Source organism: Cibotium barometz, chromosome 29, assembly GCF_041138505.1.
Source record: "Cibotium barometz isolate CiBa-2024 chromosome 29, ASM4113850v1, whole genome shotgun sequence".
Taxonomy (NCBI): domain Eukaryota; kingdom Viridiplantae; phylum Streptophyta; class Polypodiopsida; order Cyatheales; family Cibotiaceae; genus Cibotium; species Cibotium barometz.
Genome location: NC_141074.1, coordinates 10,531,968 through 10,557,325, shown reverse-complemented (window position 1 = coordinate 10,557,325; position 25,358 = coordinate 10,531,968). Strand labels below are relative to the sequence as shown.

Genomic DNA, 25,358 nt, shown 5'->3' with positions numbered 1-25,358 from the left:
TTAATTAGAGTTGTTCACTCATATGTGAGATCCTTGGGCCTAGAAACATTTTTTTAAGAGCACGTTACCATGGAAAAATATCATTAGGGCCTTCATGTAGAGTTGTTCATTCATAGTTGTGAGACTCTTGCACCTATTCTAGATTTTTATTTTTTTAACAGGAGCACATGGGGCTACACTTTTAAAAAACTAGCCCATTCATTCTAGCAAAGTTTATAAAGAGCACATTTATTATGGGCTACCCCAAAATCCAAGGTTTCTATACATTCATATACATAGATAAAGAATTACTTATCAACCCATCTATATTTATAACATGATGATATACTCTTAGACTTTTACATGATTTTTTTATCCTCACTTTATCTATTATTTTAGGCCAAATATTTCCAAGTATGCTTCGTCCCCATCGCTTACTTGATTCTTATACATGTGCTAAAACTAACCTATCCTCAAAACACCCATTCCTTTTGTGAGGGATCATAAGTTTATTTGTTAGATATCAAAGCTCCACCCTTAAAACACACATTCTTTGTGAGCGATCGTAAGTTTATTTGTTAAACATCAATGCTCCAGCCTCATATTGTATTGTCTAGGTGGTGGCTACCTCATGTGTTTATACGGACATCCCTTATGAGAAGTAGCCATGGTTGAGCAAGCCGAGTGCCCGGCTTCCCCATATTCACACAACACGGGAAGGTGGCCAAGGAGGCCAAATGGTTTACAGATAGCTTGGATTAGATTTGGCACACTGCCAAATAGACTACATGCTACACTCGACTATTATCTCTTAATGGTTTACACATGGACTAGTAGGCTTTATTATTAGACACGCTATTTTGACATTGTGGGGCACAAATAGGGGACAAAATGAGCTCAGATGGTTGTGCAAGGTGGGGAAGCTGCTACATAATCTCTAGTACATCTTTTTGAGCTGATTCCAGGCGGACAGTGACATCAACTATGACTGCAAACTTGTGTAGTCGTCCTGCATATATAGGCCTATATAGATACACAACCATCCCCATCTCTACAGAGTTCACATTAGTAATCATTATGGATTTATTCCCTAGTTTCTACTAGCATACAGCCTCCGTCTTAGTATTTCTAGATCATCTATCGAAGCTCCCTTCACAAGAGCACAAGGTTGTGCAGGTTTGCCATCTATTATATCACTTCAGTAATAAAATATTATTATCCATCTCTATTATTGTGCAATTTGAGTTTTACAATTTTTTGGTGTGAAAGATCCTAATTCTTGTGAGTGTTCTCTTGTATACACCCGACGTTGTATCCTCTTACATCATAGCACGTGCATTTGAGGATGGATGACTATGACATTTGGGTTATTTGAGTTATTCACATATTTTTAAATGGTAAGGAAATATTTGAGTTATCATGGCCTTCAATTAGAGTTGTTCACTTATAGTTGTGAGACCCTTGCAACTATTCTAGCAAAGTTTTTTTAAGAGCATGTTTTATCATGGAAAAATATCATGAGGGCCTTCAATTAGAGTTGTTCACTCATAGTTGTTAAATCCTTGCACCTATTCTAGCAAAGTTTTTTAAAGAACACATTTATCATGGGCTACCCCAAAACTAGCCCATTTATCCTAGCACAATTTTTTAAGAGCACAGTTTTTTAAGAGCACATTTATCATGGGCTACTCCAAAACTAGCCAAAAAAATATTATTTATAACCATTCATCACACAGGTTCTTAGCTCACAGAAAGTCAGAAAATTATTGGATCATCTGTATGTCCCCATGCAAAACTCGTCCTATATATCAGATTATTTGGTGTGCCAATTCGAGCACAAAAATCTCATCTATGATATTAAGATAAAAAAATAGAGGCATAACAAATGATTGGATAGTCATAATGGGGTTGGGGCTAGGGTGGCTTTTGGCAAGAACATTTGGCACTCAATCATATCTTAACACTTACAAAGTCAAGATAGATTCATAGAAAAAACAATTCATGGATATGTGAAGGCCTTTCACACAATTTCATTAAACTAGCTAGGAGATTTCATGAGTACATAGAGTCAATTATCTTCATGGGTAGATATATGAAATCAAGGCCTGTGATACACATAGAGTAAGTTATCTTCATGAATAGATAGATGAGATCAAGGCTTGTGATACAATTCCATTAAATGAGCTAGGAGATTTCATGGGTAGGTATATAAGCATGTAGTATCAATTATCTTTTATAGAAACAATTATCTTTTATAGAGCTTGCAGTATCAATTATCTTTTATAGAGACAATGTAGCACACATAGCATATGGCTTACATGCATTACAACTATGCTATGCAAAATGGGATTTGATTATGAATCTTGGAATTACCAATGTTATGGGATTATTATGCATGAGATATAGAGGTGGCAAAAGGATGCTTTTATGTTGCTAGCTACCCAAAGGAGATAGTTCAAGGAAATGCATACTATAATTCCATGTACATAACTAGAGATAAAGGCAAGTTGGTTAGGGAGTATGCATGATGCTAGGCATACCTATGGAAATATAGCTGAACTAGTGCATTTCTAATGGGACAAGTAAAGTTTCTCATCTTGGAGAGACCAAGGTTATGGGATTTCATATGAGACATGGAGGTTGCAAAAGGATACTTTCAATATCTACCCATATGTAGTTACTAGAGATAAAGGCAAGTTGATGGAGATTTTATGATGCTAGGCATGCCTAGAGAATATAGCTTCCAATGGGTTTCTTCACTTTGACTTATTGTTAAGACCAAAAGACATGTATGGTAAACCATTTTCTCACATATCTTGATTATAGCTTAATATAAACACTTTAGGTCAAGTTACTCAGTTATCTCATTTGCAAAAAACCATCCATCCCATGTCATATAAGTTTTGAAAGAGTATGGAACCTTCATAATATCACATGGATACCACATTTAGCTTTTCACACACATAAAATATATGTCTCTCACAAGGTAGACACGGCTCTTATGAACTTTTCTTCCTCCAATCACTTAGTATCATGGCTACCATGGTTGTTCTTGTCTTCCTCCAATCACTTGGCATCATGGCTACCATGGTTGGACTTTTCCTCTTGCGTGCACTTTAGCAACACAAGGACATGTCATTTTTGAGTATTTGTTTCCACTTTTTCAACATTATTATGGTCGTTTACATGTAATAAACAAATTCATTAAAGATATCAATTGATCCACCACGCATCCTCTACATTCTTAAAGAAAAACAAAAAGAAACACGTGATGTGTGGATATTGACATGCAAAATCAAGTATTTATTTGAAAAAAAGTGTATGCTAGATTGAATATATAAAGGAATGGTGTTTCTTAAGAATAAAAACTATATGAAATAAATAGGGGACTTATATAAAATAAATAGGATTTATACATCAAATAGAAGAAATAAAATATTTGCATTGATAAGCATATGTAATGAATTCAACAAACTTTTATATTAGATTTATTATTTAGGTAAAAATCTATAGTGATTGTAATTTCCACCAATAACTAGACAACCTCTCTAAAGTAATCAAGTTCATGTATGTAGATTTAAAAGTGTATATGTGAGAGTGGGCATCCCCTATATATTCAGTAGTGCTATGGATATCTTCTTAGATTCCCTAAATGGTGGTTTACACTTTGCATGTGATGAGATTGCTAATAAAGTATTGTATTCTTAGCTCCCTAACCTCTTGCAAAGAGGAAGCTCTTAGAAATGTAGAGGTTACAAAAGCTAGGAACCAAGGGAGAAAACTACAAAAAATGAATCAAGATGATCAACAACAAGGGAGGAAATTCCAATAACCTAAAATCAATTGCAAATTACACAATTTAAGGAATATATGAGGAAAACAAAATGGCAAGAGAAGCGAGAGAGGCTATAGAGGAGGTAGTAGATAAAAGAAAGTAATAAATGTTGGCAGTAAAACCCAAGGAGACTAAGTCCAAGAAGAGAATAAAGTAGTCTGGGAGTCTAAGCTATAATCCAAGAGAATCCCAAAGAAAAAACATCCAAAAAAATATCGAAAAAAGATAAGTACCACTTTCATACACTAAGGTAAAGTTTCAAATAGGGCTTATAATGCCATAAGGTCATATGCACCAACCTCATAATTGAGGAACATGGCCTTGGAGTCTTGATGTTCTATGCACTTCCGTGAGCTTTTCTATTTCATCAAAACCCACACATGTTTTTAACATAGATGGTTAAAGTAGTAGCTATCTAATAGATGAAGCCATCTATAGGGCCAATATGATTACCCTTAACAACCTAGCCAAAAACCTAACAAGATTGGTCCTGGGGCTAAGACCCGTGGAGGGAGACCTAAACGTTACAATTGGATTGCTAGACTTTTGATTCACCTAAGAGATAAGAAAAGGCACAAAAAAAACAATGAATCTCATGTTGAGATACAAGATAGTGACAAGTTATAGAGAAATGATAGCCAAGGCAAGATCAAGTTCTAACAAATTAGGAGAGTAGCTTAATCAAAATGATAGCAAGGTATGAAAAACTTTAATGACTATTGTCTAATCGATAACCTACTATTACTCTAAAAGGTAATAATAAGAAGAATAACATTAGCATTTATTTTAGGTAGTGACCAAGACAATAAACCATTATTGCTAAGGACCTTATAGGATGCCTAGAAGGAGAATACATTGGCACACTGGCACCCTTCCTATAAGAAAAAATACACAAAAATATATATTGGAGAAGAAGGTCAACAAAAGTTTCCCACATTCTCTACTTCAATATGATGAAAAGAACAAAGACTATAGAAGGATGGTGCAAGAAAATCCAGGATGTGTAAAAGAGAGGATACCTTTTTTAAGGACATATATGAAAACAAGGAGAAAGAAGAAGAGCTTGCAAGTGAGGACCCAACTAAAAACAAGGAAGATGAAAACAAACACCAAGAGGGTGATGAAAAAAAATCAATCTATCTAGAGCTTCATTGGAACCAAATGACTAAGTGAAGCTAGGGAGTAGTCAAAACTAGAGACTAGTAAAAAGAAAAATCCCATGAAAGCGAAGGCAATTAGAGTGGTCTATAGATAATAACATGATAAGACATGACAAGGAACCATTGATTTTTTTAAAATCCCTCGTAAAACTTGCCACCAAAGGTTGTGACCCGTCCCCCTTTTTAGGCCCCTTACTCCATATCCGTCATCTTTTTTAAGGATTAATTCTCATTTTTATAATATATACATACATATGTATGTATGTATGTCACACGAGAGAGCACACTTGAGGCTTGCAAGATAAAGATAAGGAGAGAAGAATATAAGGATCATACCGAAGTCACTCTTGGTAGAGCAACTCTCTCGTGAGAGCTAGGATCCTAAACATTGTCTCCTTTGTTGTCACTACAAAGGAGCTTTACAAATGGATGGAAAGCAAAGGGATAGAGAGCTATGGAAAGCTTAACCTTTACTTTAATGTCACAATGAGTGAACGCATAAGAGAGTAGACAAGAGAAAGAGAGAGGTAGAAAAGAGCATACATCAACACCATCACAAGAAGGCTCAAACTTTATTGTGAGAATGGGATTATGTGTTTTATACAATACCTAGCCACCTAAATGATGTCTAAGGATCCCATAAGCTAGTCTAAAGCTAATTTCATAGTCTCATATACATTACCAACATTACATGAGTCGTAACCTCGACCTTTGACTATCTTCCGGCCTCACATAAGTCATAAGCTCAGAGATTTCTCAGATTCGTTTTACATGAAGCACATTGTGTGGTGCAAAAATATGGCTTGAAGAAGTTGCCGCATATTTTGGAGTAATGTTAGCCATTGTGGTTAACATACCCCCTCCCTAATCACGATTTCATCCTCAAAATCGACAGTGTAGCTCCGTTAGAGGCTAGCGACAGAAGCCGTTGAAGTTCTAGTATAAGTTAATGTACAACTTCCTGTACTAGGTGTTTTGATAATTATGTGGAGAAAGAAGGTGAAAGGTGAAAGATACATTACCTATAGCTTAAAATGCTTCCTTAATGTGTTCATGGAATTGTGGCACATTCAAGGCACCGAGAGCCTCTCTATGTGTGAGCTACTTTCATGCCCACAGAAAAGAGATTGAGCCATACCCTTGCCGAATAAATTCCTTGCTTTAAAGTGGTTGAACCTCCTCTAAAAACATGGGTTGGAATGGTGAAAAAAATGTAAGGCATCAAGCCATTTAGATCACATTGAGAGAGCTTGAAAGCCAATTATAAAAACTACCTGCATTATGTTGTTAGAGACAACCACAAAACTGTGGACAATATAAAATTATTCTCTCAAAAAGATTAACTACATTATTGACTGGATCAATTTACATGTATGGCTCAACAGTCACGATGACGATTAACAAGGTCTTATTCTGCCACATGCGGACAAATGTTACTGATTGCATACCCTAAATGTTTGAAGAGATCCCCTTAAACTAATATTGCATTTGCATCATTCTCAATAGGAGATTCCAGCCATCTTTAAGCTTATTATCATCTTTGATTTTTGCTTGTAGCAAGGACAATGAAGAACAATTGAGGAAAACAAATGTCACAAGCTTCATTCTTATGTGAAGCCACACTTCAGCACTACCAAAACAAGCTATGCACTCAGTGTACATGCTATTCAATTCAAGTGCTCCAAAACTGACTAAAAGACTACGAAAATTAAGAAGTAACAACATACTAGGCGTGACCCTTTTCTAGCACCTCTTTAGCAATTGCTGCCAACGTTTTAGTGCTCTATGACATTATACAAACTAAATGGGGCTTCAATCTTTTGTAACCTGATCAGCAACAAACGCTTTCAAGTCTCAAGCATTCAAAAACAGGTACGTCTAACCCAAGTTGATTGAGAACCTAGATTGGTTCTTTTGATTTTTCTCGAGCAGCCTCCTCTGGGGTTAAAGTGCGCATGTTATCGACAGCATGAACAGTGGTCTGAAGCTCCTCCCAAATAGCTTTGTAGACCATCCTCTGCCGGTTCACGCTTGACTTCCCCTCAAACTCTGAGGAGACCACCTCAATGCTGTGACAAGAAGTCATAAGCCAAGCCATCTCAGTGCCATTGACGCAAGCATGCCAGCATGCAGATTTCAAAACAATGGATGCAGCAACTAAGGCTTTGAGAGGATCATTCAAACCTTACATGACGCCCATCACCATAAGCATCCTTTACAACAACCTCATTTGTATTGAGGTGCTCCTTCAACTGTACACAAAACACCCAACTTCATACTTCAAGTATAGAGGCTCACTGCAGCACACACCCAAAAAGGAGGTGGGCCAAGTGACTCTAGGGCTAATTGTAACCAAACCAATAAATCCTTTCTTTAAATGCATTACACGTGTTAGTAGACATAAGAATATTTACAAACCAATGCAGCACTTGAACGAGAACAAACTCTGGTTATACACCCACCCAGCCAGGAGATTGCAGCCATCATCTACATTTTCTACTCTCTTTTATAAATTTCAATCATGGCCTTGCTATTTCCTGCAATTTGGCATAAATGCTAACCGCCACATTTTCATATGGGATTTACATGTGAAGGTCACCCTGTTGGGTATTTGGAGCTTCATAAGTGTGAAACAGCCCTTATATGTTTGTAAGTGCGTAAACAGCCTCTTAGGCTGAGATATTATGTGTGTGTGACATAAGCAATGATGTCAATGGCCTTGCCATGTGTCATTCCTTATTGTGTTTGATTGAGTCAAAAGATAAGGCTCTAAGCCTACAAAAAACATTGTACTTGACTGAAGTTTCAGATCAATCAATCAGTCATTGAGTCATGCCATCACTCTTTCTGTTCACAGTTCACCATCTCTCTTTGGGTGTACTCGCCATAGCTCAATGACCTATTAGAGCTAGCATCGTCCCTGTTGCCTATTCACGAGGTACTTCTCCTATTCGGGCACCAGCTCCCTCTCGCATGCCCGCCAAAAGATCTGCTGTTCCCGCCGGAACCCGCTTTGTGTCGCACTGCATCTCTGCCCGCTGACGAACCTCATGATAGCATGCTGGCTGAGCTGAGCAGCACCAGCAGCTCCCCCAGCTGGGCGGACCGAGGTGGGGTTCTTGGCCTTTATGACTTCTTTTCGCCTTCACGACCTTGCCCACTAGCTTTCCTTCACCTTCGATGCCTTGCCATCTGTCAGCTACCCACCACCAGCATTGTAGGCTGTAGCCTGCGTTGTTTGGCGCTGTCATGCCTACGGTTTGCCCCCACCCATTTCTCCTACAGAATGCCTTTAATAGCTCTTCGCGACTCCACCTGTTCAATTCGAGCAGCAATACTGATAGCATCAAAATCCATGTCATATGCAAGATCTCATCGGCCCTTAGCTCTGAGTACTGTCTCATTGACCAGCTGCCTCTGCTTTATCATTATGGCGCTCCCAACATCTACCGTGTCCTCATTAGTTGAAAAGTTCTGTGGCAGTGGGTGCTTTAACATTATGGCGCTCCCAACATCTACCGTGTCCTCATTAGTTGAAAAGTTCTCTGGCAGTGGGTTCCCCACTTGGCAGACAAAGATGCAGATGCTTCTCATGCGGAAAGGGCTACGAAAGGTCATCTCCCAGCAAGAAAAAGACCCTGAAGCCTCGGCCCCTAAGCTGAAGCTGTGGCAACAACACAACCAAAGGGCCATCGCAACCTTAGGTCTCGGACTTACAAACTCACTAGTTCATCATATTGATTTCAAGTCCACAACAAAGCAAATTTGGCCAAATCTCAAAGGTACTTTTGGCAACAAAATCACAAACTCTACTAAAGTCCTTTTAACTCAAATTTTATGATCTGAAAATAAATGAGAATGAAGACTTGAGTGACCATTTGGCCAAGTTCGGATCAATAACCCAACAGCTCGCCAACCTCAAATGTGAACCTAGACGAAGACAAAGTTGCTGTTGTTGGGGATTAGGGTTTCAGAGGAACAAAGACACACACACACACACACACACACACCAAGATGGTACACAGCAGCAAGCTCTCAAGAGTGTGAGAGAGATGGTGATAGCTTCTCAAAGTAGATAGATACAAGATGTGTGGAGCAAGGGAGTTGACTCCACAATATCATAATACAATAAAATAAGTGTGGTGTCCTTTCACACCTAATATCCAAGGGGAAAAACCCAAAGGGCGAAAAGTGCCCTTGGTTAGCCCATGTTCACATGTAGCACTACTCATAGCATATATGCTAATAAACCCCCTCTGTAGTGGCAATGTGAACTTGTAGAAGGTCGATAGCAGATCACTCTCTGTAGGAGAGTAAGCCTAGAGCTTTGCAGAAAGCTTCAAACTTCTCTTGAGGCAATGACTTCGTGAACATATCTCCAACATTGTCCTGTGTAGAGCAGTATGATAATGTGATCTCCCCTGCATGAATCCTCTCTCTGGCATAGTGATAATGAATCTCTATGTGCTTAGTGCGTGCATGAAACACCAAGTTTCGTGCCACAGCTATAGCACTCTAACGGTCAATGAGTATGGTGGTGGGTGTCTGTTGACACTCACGAAGATCAGTCATCAATCTCCTCAGCCATACACAATCTACTGTGGCTATAAAGGCTGCCTTGTACTCAGCCTCACAAGTAGATGTGGCAACAATGGGTTGCTTTTTGCTAGGCCATGATATGCATGAATGCCCCAAAAAGAAACAATTCCCGCTAGTGGACTGCCGTGTATCATAGTCACCAACCCAGTCTGAATCACTGTAAGCATGTAACTGCAAGCTGCCCCCCCTAGGATATACCAACACAAGATCCAGGGAGCCCTGAAGATAGCGGAAGATCTGCTTCACTGCTTTCCAATACTTTGTACCTGGGCTGTGCATAAATTTGCTACATTGGGAAACCCCAAACTTAATATCTGGACATGTGTTGCATAAATATATGAGGCAACCCACTGCTTGGCTGTAAACACTCATATCAAAAGGCTCTCCAACATCATACATACTCAATTTCAGCCCTGGCTCCATCGGAGTAGAGATGGGCTTACAATCTTGAAACCCGAATTTGTGCAATAGCTTTTGAATGTACTTCGATTGGTGTACATAAATCCCAACATCTGTCTGCACAAATTGTATGCCCAAATGACAATGCAACAATCCCAAATTTGTCATCTCAAATGACGAATGCAATTCAGCTTTGAATGCTGAAATTTTATCCATGTCATTCCCAGTTAGCAACATGTCATCCACATAAAGAATGAGCATAATCAAAGTACCATGATCCTCTTTCACATAGAGGATGCTCTCCGTTGGACTGTTCTTTTCGAAGCTTGCATACTTTGTTTTCCTAACCATGCAACACAAAACCAATGGGCTGATTTACATACACTTCTTCCTGCAAGTCCCCATTGAGAAAAGCTGATTTTATGTCCAATTGATGCACTGTCCATCCATGATGAGCAGCCAATGCAACAACACATCTACCTGTGGCCATACAAGAAGTGCGTGCGAAAGTCTCATCATAGTCAATGCCTTTTTGCTGGGCATATCCTTTGGCTACTAGCCTGGCCTTGTACCTGTCAATGGTACCATCAGACTTTCTTTTTAATTTGTAAACCCACTTTGTGTCAATGGGCTTCTTGCCAGCAGGCAAGTCTACCAAATCCCAAGTGCTGTTTTTATGGATAGAATCCATCTCATTTTGCATGGCTTGCATCCAATGCTCATCCTCATGAGTCTCTTCAAATGAATCTGGCTCATCTACAACAAAGTGTACTCATGCAAGCAACATCTGCGTGTTCTCTTGCATTACGTGAACCAGCCCGTGTCCTGCTACCAAGTGGAGCTGCAAGTTTGCTCTCCTGTAAAGTACGGAGCAACCAACGAGGCACAACTCTAGCCTCCTCACTCTTGCTCCACTACTGCCTCCACATTTTGAGGTGTAATGAGCTCATTCATGGGCTGATTTGGAGCACCCAAATGCTGTCCATTGGGCAAAGTTGATGGCTAATCTATAGAGCCATCGATTCCCAACAGGAGAAGTCCTTCAAACATGTTATGTGGGCCCGAAGGTGGCTGTCCGAAAATTCAGCCAATGGCTGGTCTGAATTTTCAGCAAATACAACATCTTTGCTGTCCAAAATCGTTTGTGTGGAAGGATTAAAGAGACGATAGCCTTTACTGCCACCGCTATAACCCACAAATATGCACTTAGTAGCTTTGTCATCAAGCTTACCTCTCAACTGCTGAGGTACATGTGCATATGCTATACATCCAAAAACTCTAAAGTGATCAACTTTAGGTTTCTTTTCATGCTAGGCCTCATATGGCATGATGGTTTTCAATGCTTTGGTAGGGCATCTGTTCAACACATGTGTAGCACACGTTATTGCCTCCATCCAAAATTTGTGAGGCAATCCTTTGCCTTTAACCATGCATCTAGCCATTTCCATCAAAGACCTATTCTTTCTCTCAGCAATACCGTTTTGCTAAGGAGAATATGGCATCGTATATTGATACTTTATACCTTTCTCTGCCATAAATGCTTTGAAAGCAATGAACATGTATTTCCCCCCTCGAACTTTACGGAAGATTTGCACTTTGCAACCTGTTTGATTTTCAGCTTGTGCCACAAAATGCTAAAAACATGCAAATACATCAGATTTGGCCTTCAAAGGATACACCCATGCAAATCTGGAGTAGTCATCGATAAAGGTTACAAAGTATAGATGCTTTCCAAAAGATGGTGTCCTCATAGGACCACACACATCACTGTGCACAAGCTATAATTTCCGGACAGCCCTTGTTGATCCATCTTTTGGGAATGCATTTCTATGCATCTTACCCAAATGCACCCTTCACATACATGTTTTGGTGGCAGCTCTACATGAGGCATATGCTATACCATATTATGCCTTTGCAATAGCATCAAACTGCCATAATTCACATGTCCAAACCTGGCATGCCACAATTCTGCCTCGTGCATGGTAGGTGTAAGAGTGGTAACCACATGAGCATCATGCTCTCTCTTGTCAAACCTATCAAGCCGATATAACCCATGGTACAATGTGTCGGGAGTGACCAATGCATAGCCACCTTCACGGTCTTTCACTGTGCATCTATCGTCCTCAAAGTTGACTTCTAACACGCGGAAGCTCTAAGAGTCTTCTTTCAGCCCTAAACACCACTTAGAACATGCTGATGCAAAAACGCAGACAGAAGGGAGAGTAGAGAGAGAGAGAGATAGCTGGAAATTCAGTATATTCATATGGTACAAAAAGGTACCCTAAATCTACAGCCATAGGCTGCCTTCATGAAAAGGTAGAATACACCACAACAGTCCTACACAAAGGACCCACAACCTAGTGGAGTGAATGAGTCTATCCTTGAGCACACATGCCTATTTATAGGCCCTTTGGACACTTTGAGTGCTGGCCGACTGGTCATAAAATCCACAAATACTGAAGCGCCTGCAACCACCTTCCTTTGGTACAGCCGACTCTCCTTTGGTTCAGCCAACAGACCCTTCATGCAGTCGACAGCATCCTCTTCATGTCCTTCTCCATGCCCCATTCTGCCACATCTGCACTTTGTGCTCAAAATCCTAGTTCTAGTCATCTTTTCCTGGCTGCCCCTTCTGGACTAGCTTCTGGACATGTCCATGGGCAAACTTGCACATGACATTGTTAGCAAAAGAGGAGACGGACAACAAGTTCTTCTTAATCCCCGGCACATACAAAACATCTGAAAGACATAAGTCTGCACCATCTGCTGTTGTGAGGATCACCTCACCAACACCCTGAACTGGATAAGAAGAATTGTTTGCACATGTTACCAGCTTGCCTTCTGGGGCAGCCATAAGTTTCTTAAACAAATCCCTCCGAGAGGTGATGTGTTTAGAAGCACCGCTGTCAAAATACCATGTGTCGTGTGTTTCATTGACACTGAGAGACATATGCTCCAAAGATGCATCATAACTGCAAGTGCAAGATTTACTGATGCATCATCTTTCCTTGCAGGTGATGAAGAAGAATCTACAGCCATGCCGCTTTCCTTTTTCTTCTCCTTTGCAAGCCTCTTTCTGCACTCTTTCAAGTAATGACCTGGCTTCTTGCAGTAGTGACATTTGCCCTTCTTTTTGGGCTTTCCTACATCATTTTTAGCCTTTTGTGAAGGCTGTCCCGAATCAGCCTTTGGCTGAAAACTATGTTTAGCTTTTTCCTTGCTCTTGTCTTGGGCAACAAAAGCCTCATCACCACGCATGCTGAAAGATTTGTGCTTCCGATTCTGCTAGTCCTATAGCAACAAACCAACCAACTCTTCAAACAAGATTGGTTTAGGATTACCCCGCATAGATAGAATGAGCGATGTGTGGAAATTCGAGTAGGGTTCTGGCAAAGATGATAGTGTTCTGGAAACCAACTCCTTTTCGAAAACGACCTCATCAATGTTGAGCAACTGCTCCCGAAGATCCTAGATCTTCATAAGATGATCAGCCATACTATCACCTTCATTCATGTCCAATTTCTCAAGCTCTTTCTTGAGAACTACAACCCTAGCCTCATTCTTTGCCTGATACATGGTTTCAAGTACATCCCAAGCTCGTCGTGAGGTCTTGCAAGACCGAATATGCGTATGATTGATCGCTTTACTGACAAAGCAATCAAAGCCATCGCTTGGGCATCTCGAGTATCCCATCTTTTATGCTCCTGTGAGAGAGGAGTGGGTACTGCTGCTTGTTGAACACCACAGCCAAGCGTGTCAGGTGCTATGCAAACAAGGCGTACATCTTCACCCGACACATAACCCCATAATCCTTTGGCCACAAGAAGGTTTCAGACCATGAAACTCCAAAGGGAGTAATTCTGCCATCCAATTTGTCCTCTTGGGACAAAACCCCGAATATGTCGATCATATTTCCAGCCATTTGCTCAAATCTCTTCACCAAGAGATATGCAAACACATGCAACCAAATGTGCTGTAAAAAGCACCTGCATGCAAAATCCAAAATGCACCGAAGTGCGATGTCAAGCAAGCACAATGTCCTGTACAAATGTTTTGCCCCAAATTTCAAGCTACAATCCTGAAAATCCCAAAATTTCTGAGCACCAATGGGCTAATTTATGTGTCAATTGCACATAATTGACAAAAGCCCTAAAAATTTGTGTACCAATGAGCTTCAATTTTGCGATTAAGCAATGATTCCACAAAAGCCCCAATTTTCTGTGTCCTGTAAATGCAATTGTGCAATTTCTAAAAAATCTCCAAATTCTGAAAATCCCCAAAATCTGACAAATCTCTAAATTTTTCATGAATCTTGCACCCTAATGCTGCCTGCATTTGAATGTGGCTTCTTGTCCACTCGGCATCCACAAACAAGTCCAACTAGTGTTCACATCAAAAGCCTCTGTCATGTGCATCATAGATGCCATGGACATTTTCAGGACTAAATCCAGAAGAGGCAGCCAAATAAAGAGTATGATCCAGGTAGAGTCAGGATGATGGAGCACAGAGCACTTTTGGCAGTGTAGGTTGGAGCAAGGCATGGAAAACATGAAGAGGATGCTGTCGGCTGCAAGAAGGGACTGTCGGCTGCATGAAAGATGACGTCGGCTGTATCAGAAGACAAGGCAACTGAAAAGCGCATCATTACATGGATTATGATCAGTCGGCACTGCATTCATGATGAATTAAGCCAGTCGGCTGGCCGACCAGCAGTCGACCAGCATTCCAATGCTCCAAAGGACCTATAAAAGGCACCAAGTGCTCATGTTATGACCATTCACTCCACTAGGGAGTGGGTCCCAAATAGTAGAGGATTTTGGGTGTTCACCTTTTATAAAGACAGCCTATGGCTGTAGTAGAAATATACCATATGAAATATACTGAATTTCCAGCACATCTCTCTCTATATATATCTGCGTTTTGCATCAGATGGTTTCCAGGAGTGTTTAGGGCTGAAAGAAGACTCCCCAGAGCTTCCGCGTGTTACACTCTTTCACATGAGTCCTGTACACAAAAGCTTTCTCCCTCGATCAAGGCTGCCACAACCATCCATAGCCTCTCACCCTATGAATAGCATCACACCCTAACACATGCAATGCTCCTCCATCACAACAAAGACTCCAAACTGTTTCCCAAAAGAGAACTCACATCACAGCACAGCATACCATACAGTCAACAGACCTGTTCCAACCCTCTCTGCCTTCCAAGGGTACTATCCATCTCAATCATGGATTCCCAAACCCCTATCCAATCACCAGCAAGGCTGTACCAAACATGTGTCCATTCCTATACCCACTGCCTGCATGTGACCTATCTCTTAGAGAAACCAAAAACATGTTTCCTTGAGAAACCTACGACCTGTTTCCACATGAAACCCATAGGCATGTCTCCCCTTGGAACCTTTGTCCTATTTCCACACAGAACCATACAAAGCACCATCCAAATACAGTGCCAACAACGGCATACATCTAGTGACATGTTTCCTCATGAAACATCTAGAAACATAGATATGCCCACAACTGTAGGTCCCTCTTTTCCTTTCAAGCAGGAAGAAAGCAATCTACTCTATGAACATGCACCCATGTGAGCTTGCATCACTTCCATGCCAGGAAACACATCCAAGTGACTTGTACTTGCAACCGGAAACCCATGCAGCCCATAAACAGTCTCAAAGTGGCCCTTTGGTCCTCTTGAAATTATTCCCGCCCCTCTTCCAAACAAAAGAGAGAGAGAGAGAGAGAGAGAGAGAGAGAGAGAGAAAAGTCTATTCAACTCTGTCAGTCCTCAAAACGAGAGATAGCGCATCTCCCAGCCCTCAGTCCCCTTTTCTAAGAGAGCCAAAGCATGTATATGCTGCCCGACTCCTAGCCAGCCAAAGAGGGAGAGCAGTCCAGCCCGACGACTCCTGCTCAGCTGTGCACTGCCTGCAGTCTGCCCACTAGCTGTCCAAAGAGAGAGAGAGAGAGAGAGAGAGAGAGAGGGAGCAAACGTAGTCCAGCCGCGCCGTTCACTGTGCGCTGCCTGCAATTTACCCACCAGTCGCCACAAGGAGAAGCAAAACCTGTCATACTGCACCTCTTGCAGACAGCCCGCCAGTAGCCAAAAGGGAAAGTACACATGCTGCAGCCCGACCTCCTCCCCAAAGGCGTGGACAGCCCTGCGTTTCCTGCAGCCCAAACCGCCAGCCTTCGAAGGGGAGAGAGAGAGAGAGAGAGAGAGAGAGAGCCCTTTGCACCTGCCCGACTTTTTCCCCATATTGAAGCGCATCAGTCTGCTGGCCCGACCAGCCTGCCAACCTTTTTCCACGAGCCAAAAAGCACACTCCCCAATAATAGTGTAACCCCTCAAAAAAGGGCTTCAAAAAGAGTGTTCTTTTATTTTATTGGATTTTTAACCCTTTTGTCACCTCTAACCTTTGTCCCCATGGGCTATGAGAAGGGACTTTAATCATTTGGCCCCCAAACTGGTGCCATTCACACTGTCCACCATGTCCCCATGCACACTTGCAAACTGTCAAGAGAAAAACACAGGGTCGTAACATCGACTATCGTGCCCTCAATAAGCTAACAATCGAGAATAGACTTCCTAATGCCCCACAACAAGTACATCTTGGAAGGGCCTCTCTAAGACGCCTTGTCTGGAGTTGGCTACTTGGAATGATCCATTTGTGGTCATTATGGATGCTAGCAGTTAGCGTTCTCTTGCAACAACAAGACGGCCATCTTGTGGCCCACATGAGCCACAAACTCAACATGGCAAAGAAAAATTACTCAATATACGAGGATTAGCTCCAAGTACATAACGTCCATCAACCCCGATTGAGGCCGCCACCCCTAGCCTATTTTCCAATGCAGACCTCAAGCTCTTGGAATCAACAATATCCTCCCTCATGGCCTCTTCATTGGTTTGCAAGCTCATGGGAAGCTGCCCAACACATGATCAAAATAAAGACTTGCTCCAAGCAGCCCTCGTTGGCAAGCCTAACAAAATCATCGATATTCATTTTCTTGGGCATGGTTATGCCCAGGTAGTGTTTGACTCTCCTGCAACCGCGGTTGAGAGAGCGCTTCAACCGAATCCTATCACGGTATGCACAACTTAAGTATTTTTTTCTCAATGGCATCATGGCTTCGACCCCTTTGACAAATTGACTGGCTTCCCCGCCACAATTTGCTTCCTAGGCCTCCGTAAGGAGCATATCCCTCTCCTACAGTCGATTGATTGATTGATTGGACAATCCCCCCAAGCTGCAACCTCTGTGGTGGCCACGACAGATGGGATTCCCTCCATCAGAGTATGCACTGCCTCCCCAAAGGCTCTCCCGTAGGTCATCATGTTGCCAAGCCTCCTTCAAGAGGGGCCAATTTTCCAGCGTGGAGTATTCAGGTCTCCCCGGGCACTGCTTCATTTGCAAACAAATGGGACACTTGCTAGAGCCTGCCCTTGACGTCAGGTCCAGAGAGGTCACCCTTCAAACCCGCTTCAATTCCCTCCGAAAAAAGCCCAACAGCCAGCCCCACCCCTCTCCTTAGCCAAATGGACAAGTGCATGGCCATGTAGACCCAATGCCCAACACATTCAGGACACGGGCTGCTGGCAAACCAGCCCAGCGGCCTCATTGCAGAACCCCCTCCCCCCCCCATTTCTCTTAATTGGGCAACGACAACCAAAGGGCTAGGCTAGTGGGACTCCCAAGGCAACGGTTGCTACTGGTAACCGGTAACTGTTATGAGCATTTACCCCAAGACCAGGATCTTAATAGCGAGGTGGGCCCACCCACCCCGCAAGAGGTTCAAGATTCCTCTGTCTAGATATCGCTCCACGAGGTTGTTGATTAAGCGTTCCCCGGCCTTGTTACGTCCCAAGGCTAGTCACGGTTAATACCTTCAGCGGCGTAGGGGGTTAGGCATCTTAAGTGGGGGGGGCTTAATAGCTTTTGTGACATGTGCTATATTTGGCTCCTAGTTTATAGCAAGCTATATATGAGTTTATGAGTCAGTTTGAGGGAGAGCTTCTTAGACCTGGACTCCAGGCCTTGAGACTACTCCGTGCTTACATCTGATGGGTGTGTAGTAGTGTATGGGATGCCGTGTACCGGTGGTATGGGACGCCCAAGACTTTGCACATGGAGCCATGTCCCCGATGCTACTATCCCCCTTTGCTCAGGGGGGAGCCTGAATGGCTGTGTAGTTGGGCAGCGAGCTAGATGCCAATGTCTATGACACACTGTGTGTTTCCCTTTTGTTTATTGTTAATCACAAGGTTTGTTAGTCGGCGGGCTTTACATTGGTATCAAAGTCAAGCCTTCTCGAATTTAGCTAGGAACACTCCAAAAGGGGAGGAGAAAATCCATCACGTGTATTTTCTGGGTTCTAATGTGTGGGCTGCTTTTTGACTTCCAAGGCCCGATGGTATGGGACACTTAGGATGGAAGACGGAGTAGAGTCAAAGGCGTGGTTAAGTATGCTCACACGGCTCTTGAAATCGTTGCATGTCTATGGAAAGAGCAAGAGCTTTTTTGTCATTTCTGTGTGTTTGCTTGTTCTCTTGACAGCTCCAATGTGCATATGTTTAGAGGGTAACACCTTGGTCGTTCTCATGCACAGGAGGCTTTTGAACTGATTTGTTGCGTCGTACTACAGAGAAAAATGAATCCCATGCGCTTTTGCTTGTGCATGGGAGTTTATGCTTTTTGGACTCTACTGCATGCTTTTTCTGTTTAAGGCTGTGAACAGCAGTACCTACATCTGAAAACCAGAAAAGTCGCAAGGAAGAGAGAGAGGCAGTGGACTGTAGTGTACTGGTCAATAAGTCATGCTCTGTCAGCCCTGTTTTTACACAAACGATGGGATGATGTCTGTGAAACAGACCGCACTGCTGGTCATATAATAGCACACACCCACGTGTGTGTGTGAGAGAGAGATGGTGGGCAGCAGTCCTGACACGTGGCTGAGAGCATGAGCGCATAAGTGCACCACAGGGACACACCGCTTTTCATAAAAAAGAGAGCATGTGCATGGGTTATTTTGGGCATCTTTAGTCACAAGTGGCTTTTATAGTTAAAAAAGAGGGAAAAGAAAGCTAAAAGCTGGGCGCCTTGTTATTTTGGGAGTTAGCTTGCTTTATTGGGGTACATGCTCATAGAATCCTGCACGCTTGAGGTGTGGGCTCACATGTGAGTTGTGCTTTTACAAAAAGCCCAAGCTTACATGACCTACCCACTAATAGCTATTAGCAACCATCTTTAACTTTCTGTACTTTTTAATTCCCTGCACAGTTGCTGAGATTTCTGTATCCTCTACTCCATGGCAAAACAAGAAGCAACTTCAGGGTGTTAGATATGATAATTCAACTAAGAAGATTGATCAAAACATACTCAAGGTGGATCAAAGATTGTACAAAACATCATGAATATGAGAGACAAAAATCTGGTATATGCAGAAAATTGCTTTAAGATTTAACACAAGAAGACACTAACTATGATTAGGCATGAACCAAACTTACATAATAACTTGATCACGACTTGTACCTTATTGTCACGTGCACACCATTCAGGTGTACAGTGACATGGCATCATTTTAGCATCATAAGCATCATCAGGAGTCATCAGGTATTTTACTGGCATTTATGCAATTTTATAGGCATTTTACAGGCATTTATGGGGCAGCCGACAGCAATTGTGGACATGGCATCTGGCCGACAGCACTTATGCTGGCCGACCAGCAGCATTCATGCATATATATACAGGCGCCTCTCCATTCAGCATAGCAAGCTCATCATAGCAGCATTCAACAGTGTGTTCTCCAACGCATCTCCTCCAGGAAGCTTTGGGAGCAGCATATCCAGCCAACGCATCAGCATTTAGTAACGCATCATCATCAGCATTCATCTTCAGCAAACGCATCAACATTCAGCCCATCAGTTCTGCGTTTCATCATCAGGTCAGCATCGCATCTGTTCCAAAGCATCCCTTCAGCGTTTCCTTCCCAGGAGACAAGGGAAAGATAGTGGACAGCAGTTCATTCAGCATATTCAGCATATAGGCAGCATATTCAGCAGTATAGATCCATTTGGATCTCATTGTAACCGCATTCATTCATCTAATATAGCTGCATTGCATTGACACATATTTGTCTATCTCTTAAACATCATTAAGTGCAGTTTATCTAGAATAAGGTTGTGATTACTACGGTCTTAACCTCTCACATGTCACATTGGTATCAGAGCGTTACAGGGTAACCAGCCTTAGAGCATGTTCAGTTCATCAGTCATTCAGTCAGACATCATGTTAATCGCTTCCGCACAGTTAAACCCAGTTCTCAAAATTTTGCAAGCCACCCTTAGGGATTTTCCCTTAGGTCTGCATTTGTAACCCATCCATCTGCATTCTTGCACAGCATATAGGGATGCACATGGCTTGCATAACAGTCATCCTAGCAATCAGTCTTGCATACATGTTGCCCATGAACTCTCTGGGGAAGAATGACATCCATCATCAAAGAAGGACATAAGTTTTGGGCTTCAACTGGCAGCAGCAGGGGGTTTCTCTTCCACAGAAGACGGAAGTTGCTCCAACATCGCCTCAGGAGGTTCAGAGCTTCAGGTACGACGGAGATGGTAGGTGAAAGGTTCCCACAGGCAGGTCAGGGATGACACAGGTATTTGCCATTCAGTTCCCGCAGTACATAGAGTCTTGGCTCAAAGGATTTCACTCCTGCAGACGACCTCAGTCCCGACAGCAGCAAACAGAAGGGGACAGTGGTTCGGAGGAGAAGGATCACAGAGGAGTCCAAGGTTGCCAGGTATACCACCCAGAAACAGTTTAGCAGCGGGGAATGTCACGTGCACACCATTCAGGTGTACAGTGACATGGCATCATTTTAGCATCATAAGCATCATCAAGAGTCATCAGGTATTTTACTGGCATTTATGCAATTTTATAGGCATTTTACAGACATTTATGGGACAGCCGACAACAGTTGTGGACATGGCATCTGGCCGACAGCACTTATGCTCGCCGACCAGCAGCATTCATGCATATATATACAGGCGCCTCTCCATTCAGCATAGCAAGCTCATCATAGCAGCATTCAACAGTGTGTTCTTCAACGCATCTCCTCCAGGAAGCTTTGGGAGCAGCATATCCAACCAACGCATCCGCATTCAGTAACGCATCATCATTCATCAGCATTCATCTTCAGCAAACGCATCAACATTCAGCCCATCAGTTCTGCGTTTCATCATCAGGTCAACATAGCAGATCCATTTGGATCTCATTGTAACCGCATTCATTCATCTAATATAGCTGCATTGCATTGACACATATTTGTCTATCTCTTAAACATCATTAAGTGCAGTTTATCTAGACTAAGGTTGTGATTACTACGGTCTTAACCTCTCACATGTCACACTTATTTAGAGACTCCTCTACTCTATTTTTAGTTGCATGAGTTGCATGAACAACATGCACCAACCATTTGTAAGCTTTACACACCAGCCACTGACCACTAGCCTAACAACCACATATTAAATTGGACTAAGTTACATTTATCCAACAATCCCCCCTTAAGACCAACTTCTTACAAGAACATGAACCAAGTCTAACATACTTCCTTGACACAATGAGTAAGAGTCCCCCCTGAATAACAACATAGGGTAGTGTACTCTCCTCTACAACTCGTCAAGTTGGAACAACATAAGTCTTGACTCAACCACATACATGACATAATCTAAAAAGCATACTCATCATCTACATCTTTTATACTAAGACTAGAACAAAGATTTGTTTCTTCTTGTTGGTTGACTTCTTCAACCACATGTACCTTTGCTAGCTTTTGATCTTTTTGGTAGCACTTTGAGGATGATGATTCGTCTTTCCACAATACTCACAAGGATGTTTGGAGAAACAATCCTTAGTAAGATGATTTGTACGACCACAAATAGTACACTTCTTCTTTGCTGATGTCGTAGTAATAGCATATGCATAAGGATCTATCACATCCTTTGTAATCTTCTTGTCTTCTTCCTCCAAAGAATTTATGATACTTTCCAAAGAAGGGACTGGCTCCTTCTCTTTAAGTACCGTCACAATTTGCCTAAAGCTTGAAGGTAAGCTTTTAAGCAGGATAGCAATAGCATCTTCTTCAGAAAGAGGAGACTTAACATAAACCAATTGTCTCATTAAGCTCTTCAACTTGTTAATCAAAGCTGCTAAATTTTCATTACTCTCCATGATTAGATCAAAGAGTTGCATCTTCAAACTGATCTTGGAATGCTTTGCCTTTGCACCAAAAGTACGTTCTAGTAATTCCCAAGCTTCCATAGCTGACTCAACATCATCAATATAATAAATAAAATCATCTTCTAAAGCAGTAATGATAATACCAAGTGCTTGCTCATCTTTTGCTTGAAGTGCAACCGTTGTAGCTCTTATAACTGCAGCAGAAATACCTGCTTCATCATCAGAAAGTGGCTTGACCGTACTCCACAGATTTTTCTTCATGAGGTAGCCCTCCAGCTTGATTTACCAGGTATAAAACCCAGTTCCGTTGAATTTGTCGTTGAATTTGTCGGAGAATTTGAAGCTCATGATGATGAAATATGATGCTTGATGTTGAAAACTTGCTCATATAGATGATTTAAGCCCAAATAATAAAAATATCATCAATATAAATCAAGATAAGTATCACCATGTTGTTGGAGCAAAAACTGCAAAAAATAGGCGACTGAAAAACGTCTTCGTACAGCAGTTACGGTGGACCATATGCTCCAAGATTTGGTATGCTGAATCTTCACTTGATGGACTTGAATCACCTCAGAGGAATTTGACTAATTTGTAGAGACGACGGCGAATGGTTTGAATTAGCAAAAAACGACCTGTGCTGATGGCGATGGAAAATTCGTGGAGCTGCGTTGAAATTCGCCTGTGAGATTCATTGTAGAGCTTGCGTGGGAGCAAGGCAAGAAGGCTATATCACAATTTTAAGGTATCATCACCTCAGGTGCAAGCATGAAGACAATCTTCAGCATGTGGTTCAAACAGAGAAAAACTGGCTATGGTGATTGAGAGATTAATTAAGATTTTTTGCTAATCAACTAAACCTAATTGGGTCAAGCTCTGATACCAAATGTTAGATATGATAATTCAACTAAGAAGATTGATCAAAACATACTCAAGGTGGATCAAAGATTGTACAAAACATCATGAATATGAGAGATAAAAATCTGGTATATGCAGAAAATTGCTTTGAGATTAACACAAGAAGACACTAACTATGATTAGGCATGAACCAAACTTACATAATAACTTGATCACGACTTGTACTTTATTTAGAGACTCCTCTACCCTATTTTTAGTTGCATGAGTTGCATGAACAACATGCACCAACCATTTGTAGGCTTTACACACCAACCACTGACCACTAGCCTAACAACCACATATTAAATTGGACTAAGGAGTTGGGATTACATTTATCCAACACAGGGGTCCATGTGGATGCTTTTGGTGGCCACCCTACAACAGTGTCATCTGTTTATGCCCTCATGAGCGATACTACCATGTGGTCTACAGAGATTCTTCTCGTCACTCAAGTACACATGACTTCTACAAAGGCCTTATCTTTTGACCCTAAATAAGAGGGTGTTCCGCCTACTAGTGCGTTCACACGACTAAGGACACTTGACAAGACTCCAGACTAACTCCGAAATACCCAACAAGGCCACCTGGCCATGCAGAGATGGGACATGACAAACCAATCTGTTTTCCCATCTTCCAAGAAAAAAGAATGGCCCTTTCCATTTTTTGATTATAGGAAAATTTAAAAAAATGTTTCACTTGCTTTCTAGTGATTTCTCCTGAGTATGAGCTCTAGAAACTTCACCACAAGAGTAACATGACCATCATGGCCAGCTTCTGATTTTTTAACTGCCACAGCATTTTCATTACAATTCCCATTGCCAGCATGTCATTCACCTAAAACGCACCACCAAAACCAGCTTCCTGTGCGATTCCCAGCTTCCATGATGGGCCAGAATGGCCATTGGTCTGGCCATTTCTGCAGGTGGGCGCTCCTCTTGAAGAAAAGCCCTCCCAATCACAATTCTTTAATCCATCATGGTTGCCAGTCAGTGGAAAACCTATCTGAGCTAACAATAAAATGATCTTCTTTGAGTGTGAGATCTACAACTCAGCAACGCACAGTTCAATTGTCAGATCCTGCACGTCGGAAACCCGCTCGCAGTTGCAGGCACTCATGGGGTTTTTTGGTCTTGTCCATTCCCCAATACATCAAGGACTGGGGCTGTCAAAGGCATGATCGAGGCCATCCAATCAGAAAACTTTATTTTCTGGGTCGCCATCAAGGTCATCAAATTCTGCAGTTCTGACTGGTCACGATCTCCTGCAGTCGCCTGTCCTTATCTGAGGCAGAATGTGAGATGTCAAAATCTGATCGATTTGCCTGTCTCCGTCACCTAGGGAATCCATTCTGCAGAGGCTGATGTGGCCTTCAACCATTGAGTCCTTCTCTGACTACGTGCACAACGGATTCTTCAGAGGGCTGAGTTGGCTGATCTCGCTAACATTCCGCAAAAACCTGCCTCCTGATTGGATGCCCCAGATCTCCCCTCCCGCCACCGGAGGCCATGACAGCGAGCTGTCCTTTCCCTTCCGTCTAGGCGTTGAAGTGGCTCTATCGTATAGTGTCAGAACGGTCGTACAGTGTAAAAACAGTAGAAAGAGGGAGAAATACCTTTTCCTTCATGGAGCCCATGAGGCTTGATTCGATAGAACCAGGTCCTGAGACATCCATAGCCTTGACAGAGAAGACACGTTTGAAGGTGCTGGAAGGGGCTCCATAATCAGAGCCCACTTGCAGTCGGAGCTCTTCGTTGGGACACTGGATATGGCGGAAGCAGAGAGCTCGGGGACACACGGGGCGTGAAGAAGACGAAAAAGAGCAAGGGGTAGCCAGAAATGAGGCTAATGATGGAAGGAGAGCTGCCATGGCTTGAACTCCCCACTACACAGTACGTGCCACACGTGTTAATATATATTACGGGGGGTTCTAGAGGCCTTTGAGAAATTTATTATCTAAAAACTTGAGAAGTTTGTTGAATGGAAATGCAATACCGGACATCCATCATGGTCTCCTCATACTCATAGGATTGATCTCAGCTATTCTGACAACGAGCTTCCCATATAAAAACTTGTGTACGTTCTTCCAAAGCTTCCATCATCCCATCACATGTGTAGCTGCTATCAATAAACCTCGAAGCAAGCTATCACTGTAACACCAATCACGCCCACTCCCAAGAAAGACCTCAAGAGGAACCCCCCCCCCCGGATGAAAGTTAACTCACCACTACCACAGATCACCTAATTTCAA

At 42.2% G+C, this 25,358-nt stretch overlaps 1 protein-coding gene across 1 annotated transcript; it reads right to left on the bottom strand.

Annotated features, from left to right (window-relative positions):
- Positions 1 to 6,495: 6,495 nt before the first annotated feature.
- LOC147621826 (BolA-like family protein) lies at positions 6,496 to 25,038 on the bottom strand. The gene is made up of 3 exons (XM_086822848.1): positions 24,723 to 25,038; positions 7,159 to 7,226; positions 6,496 to 7,043 (listed from the first exon to the last, which is right to left on the bottom strand). The coding sequence occupies exons 1-3, from the start codon at positions 24,975 to 24,977 to the stop codon at positions 6,875 to 6,877; spliced, it is 492 nt and encodes a 163-aa protein (XP_086678974.1). The 5' UTR covers positions 24,978 to 25,038; the 3' UTR covers positions 6,496 to 6,874.
- Between the last annotated feature and the right edge of the window lie 320 nt (positions 25,039 to 25,358).

Excerpts from the sequence above, each read along its gene's own strand:
- LOC147621826 (XM_086822848.1), bottom strand. The coding sequence starts at position 24,977 with ATGGCAGCTCTCCTTCCATCATTAGCCTCATTTCTGGCTACCCCTTGC. Across the intron at positions 7,227-24,722 it reads TGGGCTCCATGAAGGAAAAG|TTGAAGGAGCACCTCAATAC; the intron begins GTATTTCTCCCT and ends TTTTGTGTACAG. Across the intron at positions 7,044-7,158 it reads GGTGATGGGCGTCATGTAAG|CATTGAGGTGGTCTCCTCAG; the intron begins GTTTGAATGATC and ends TTCTTGTCACAG.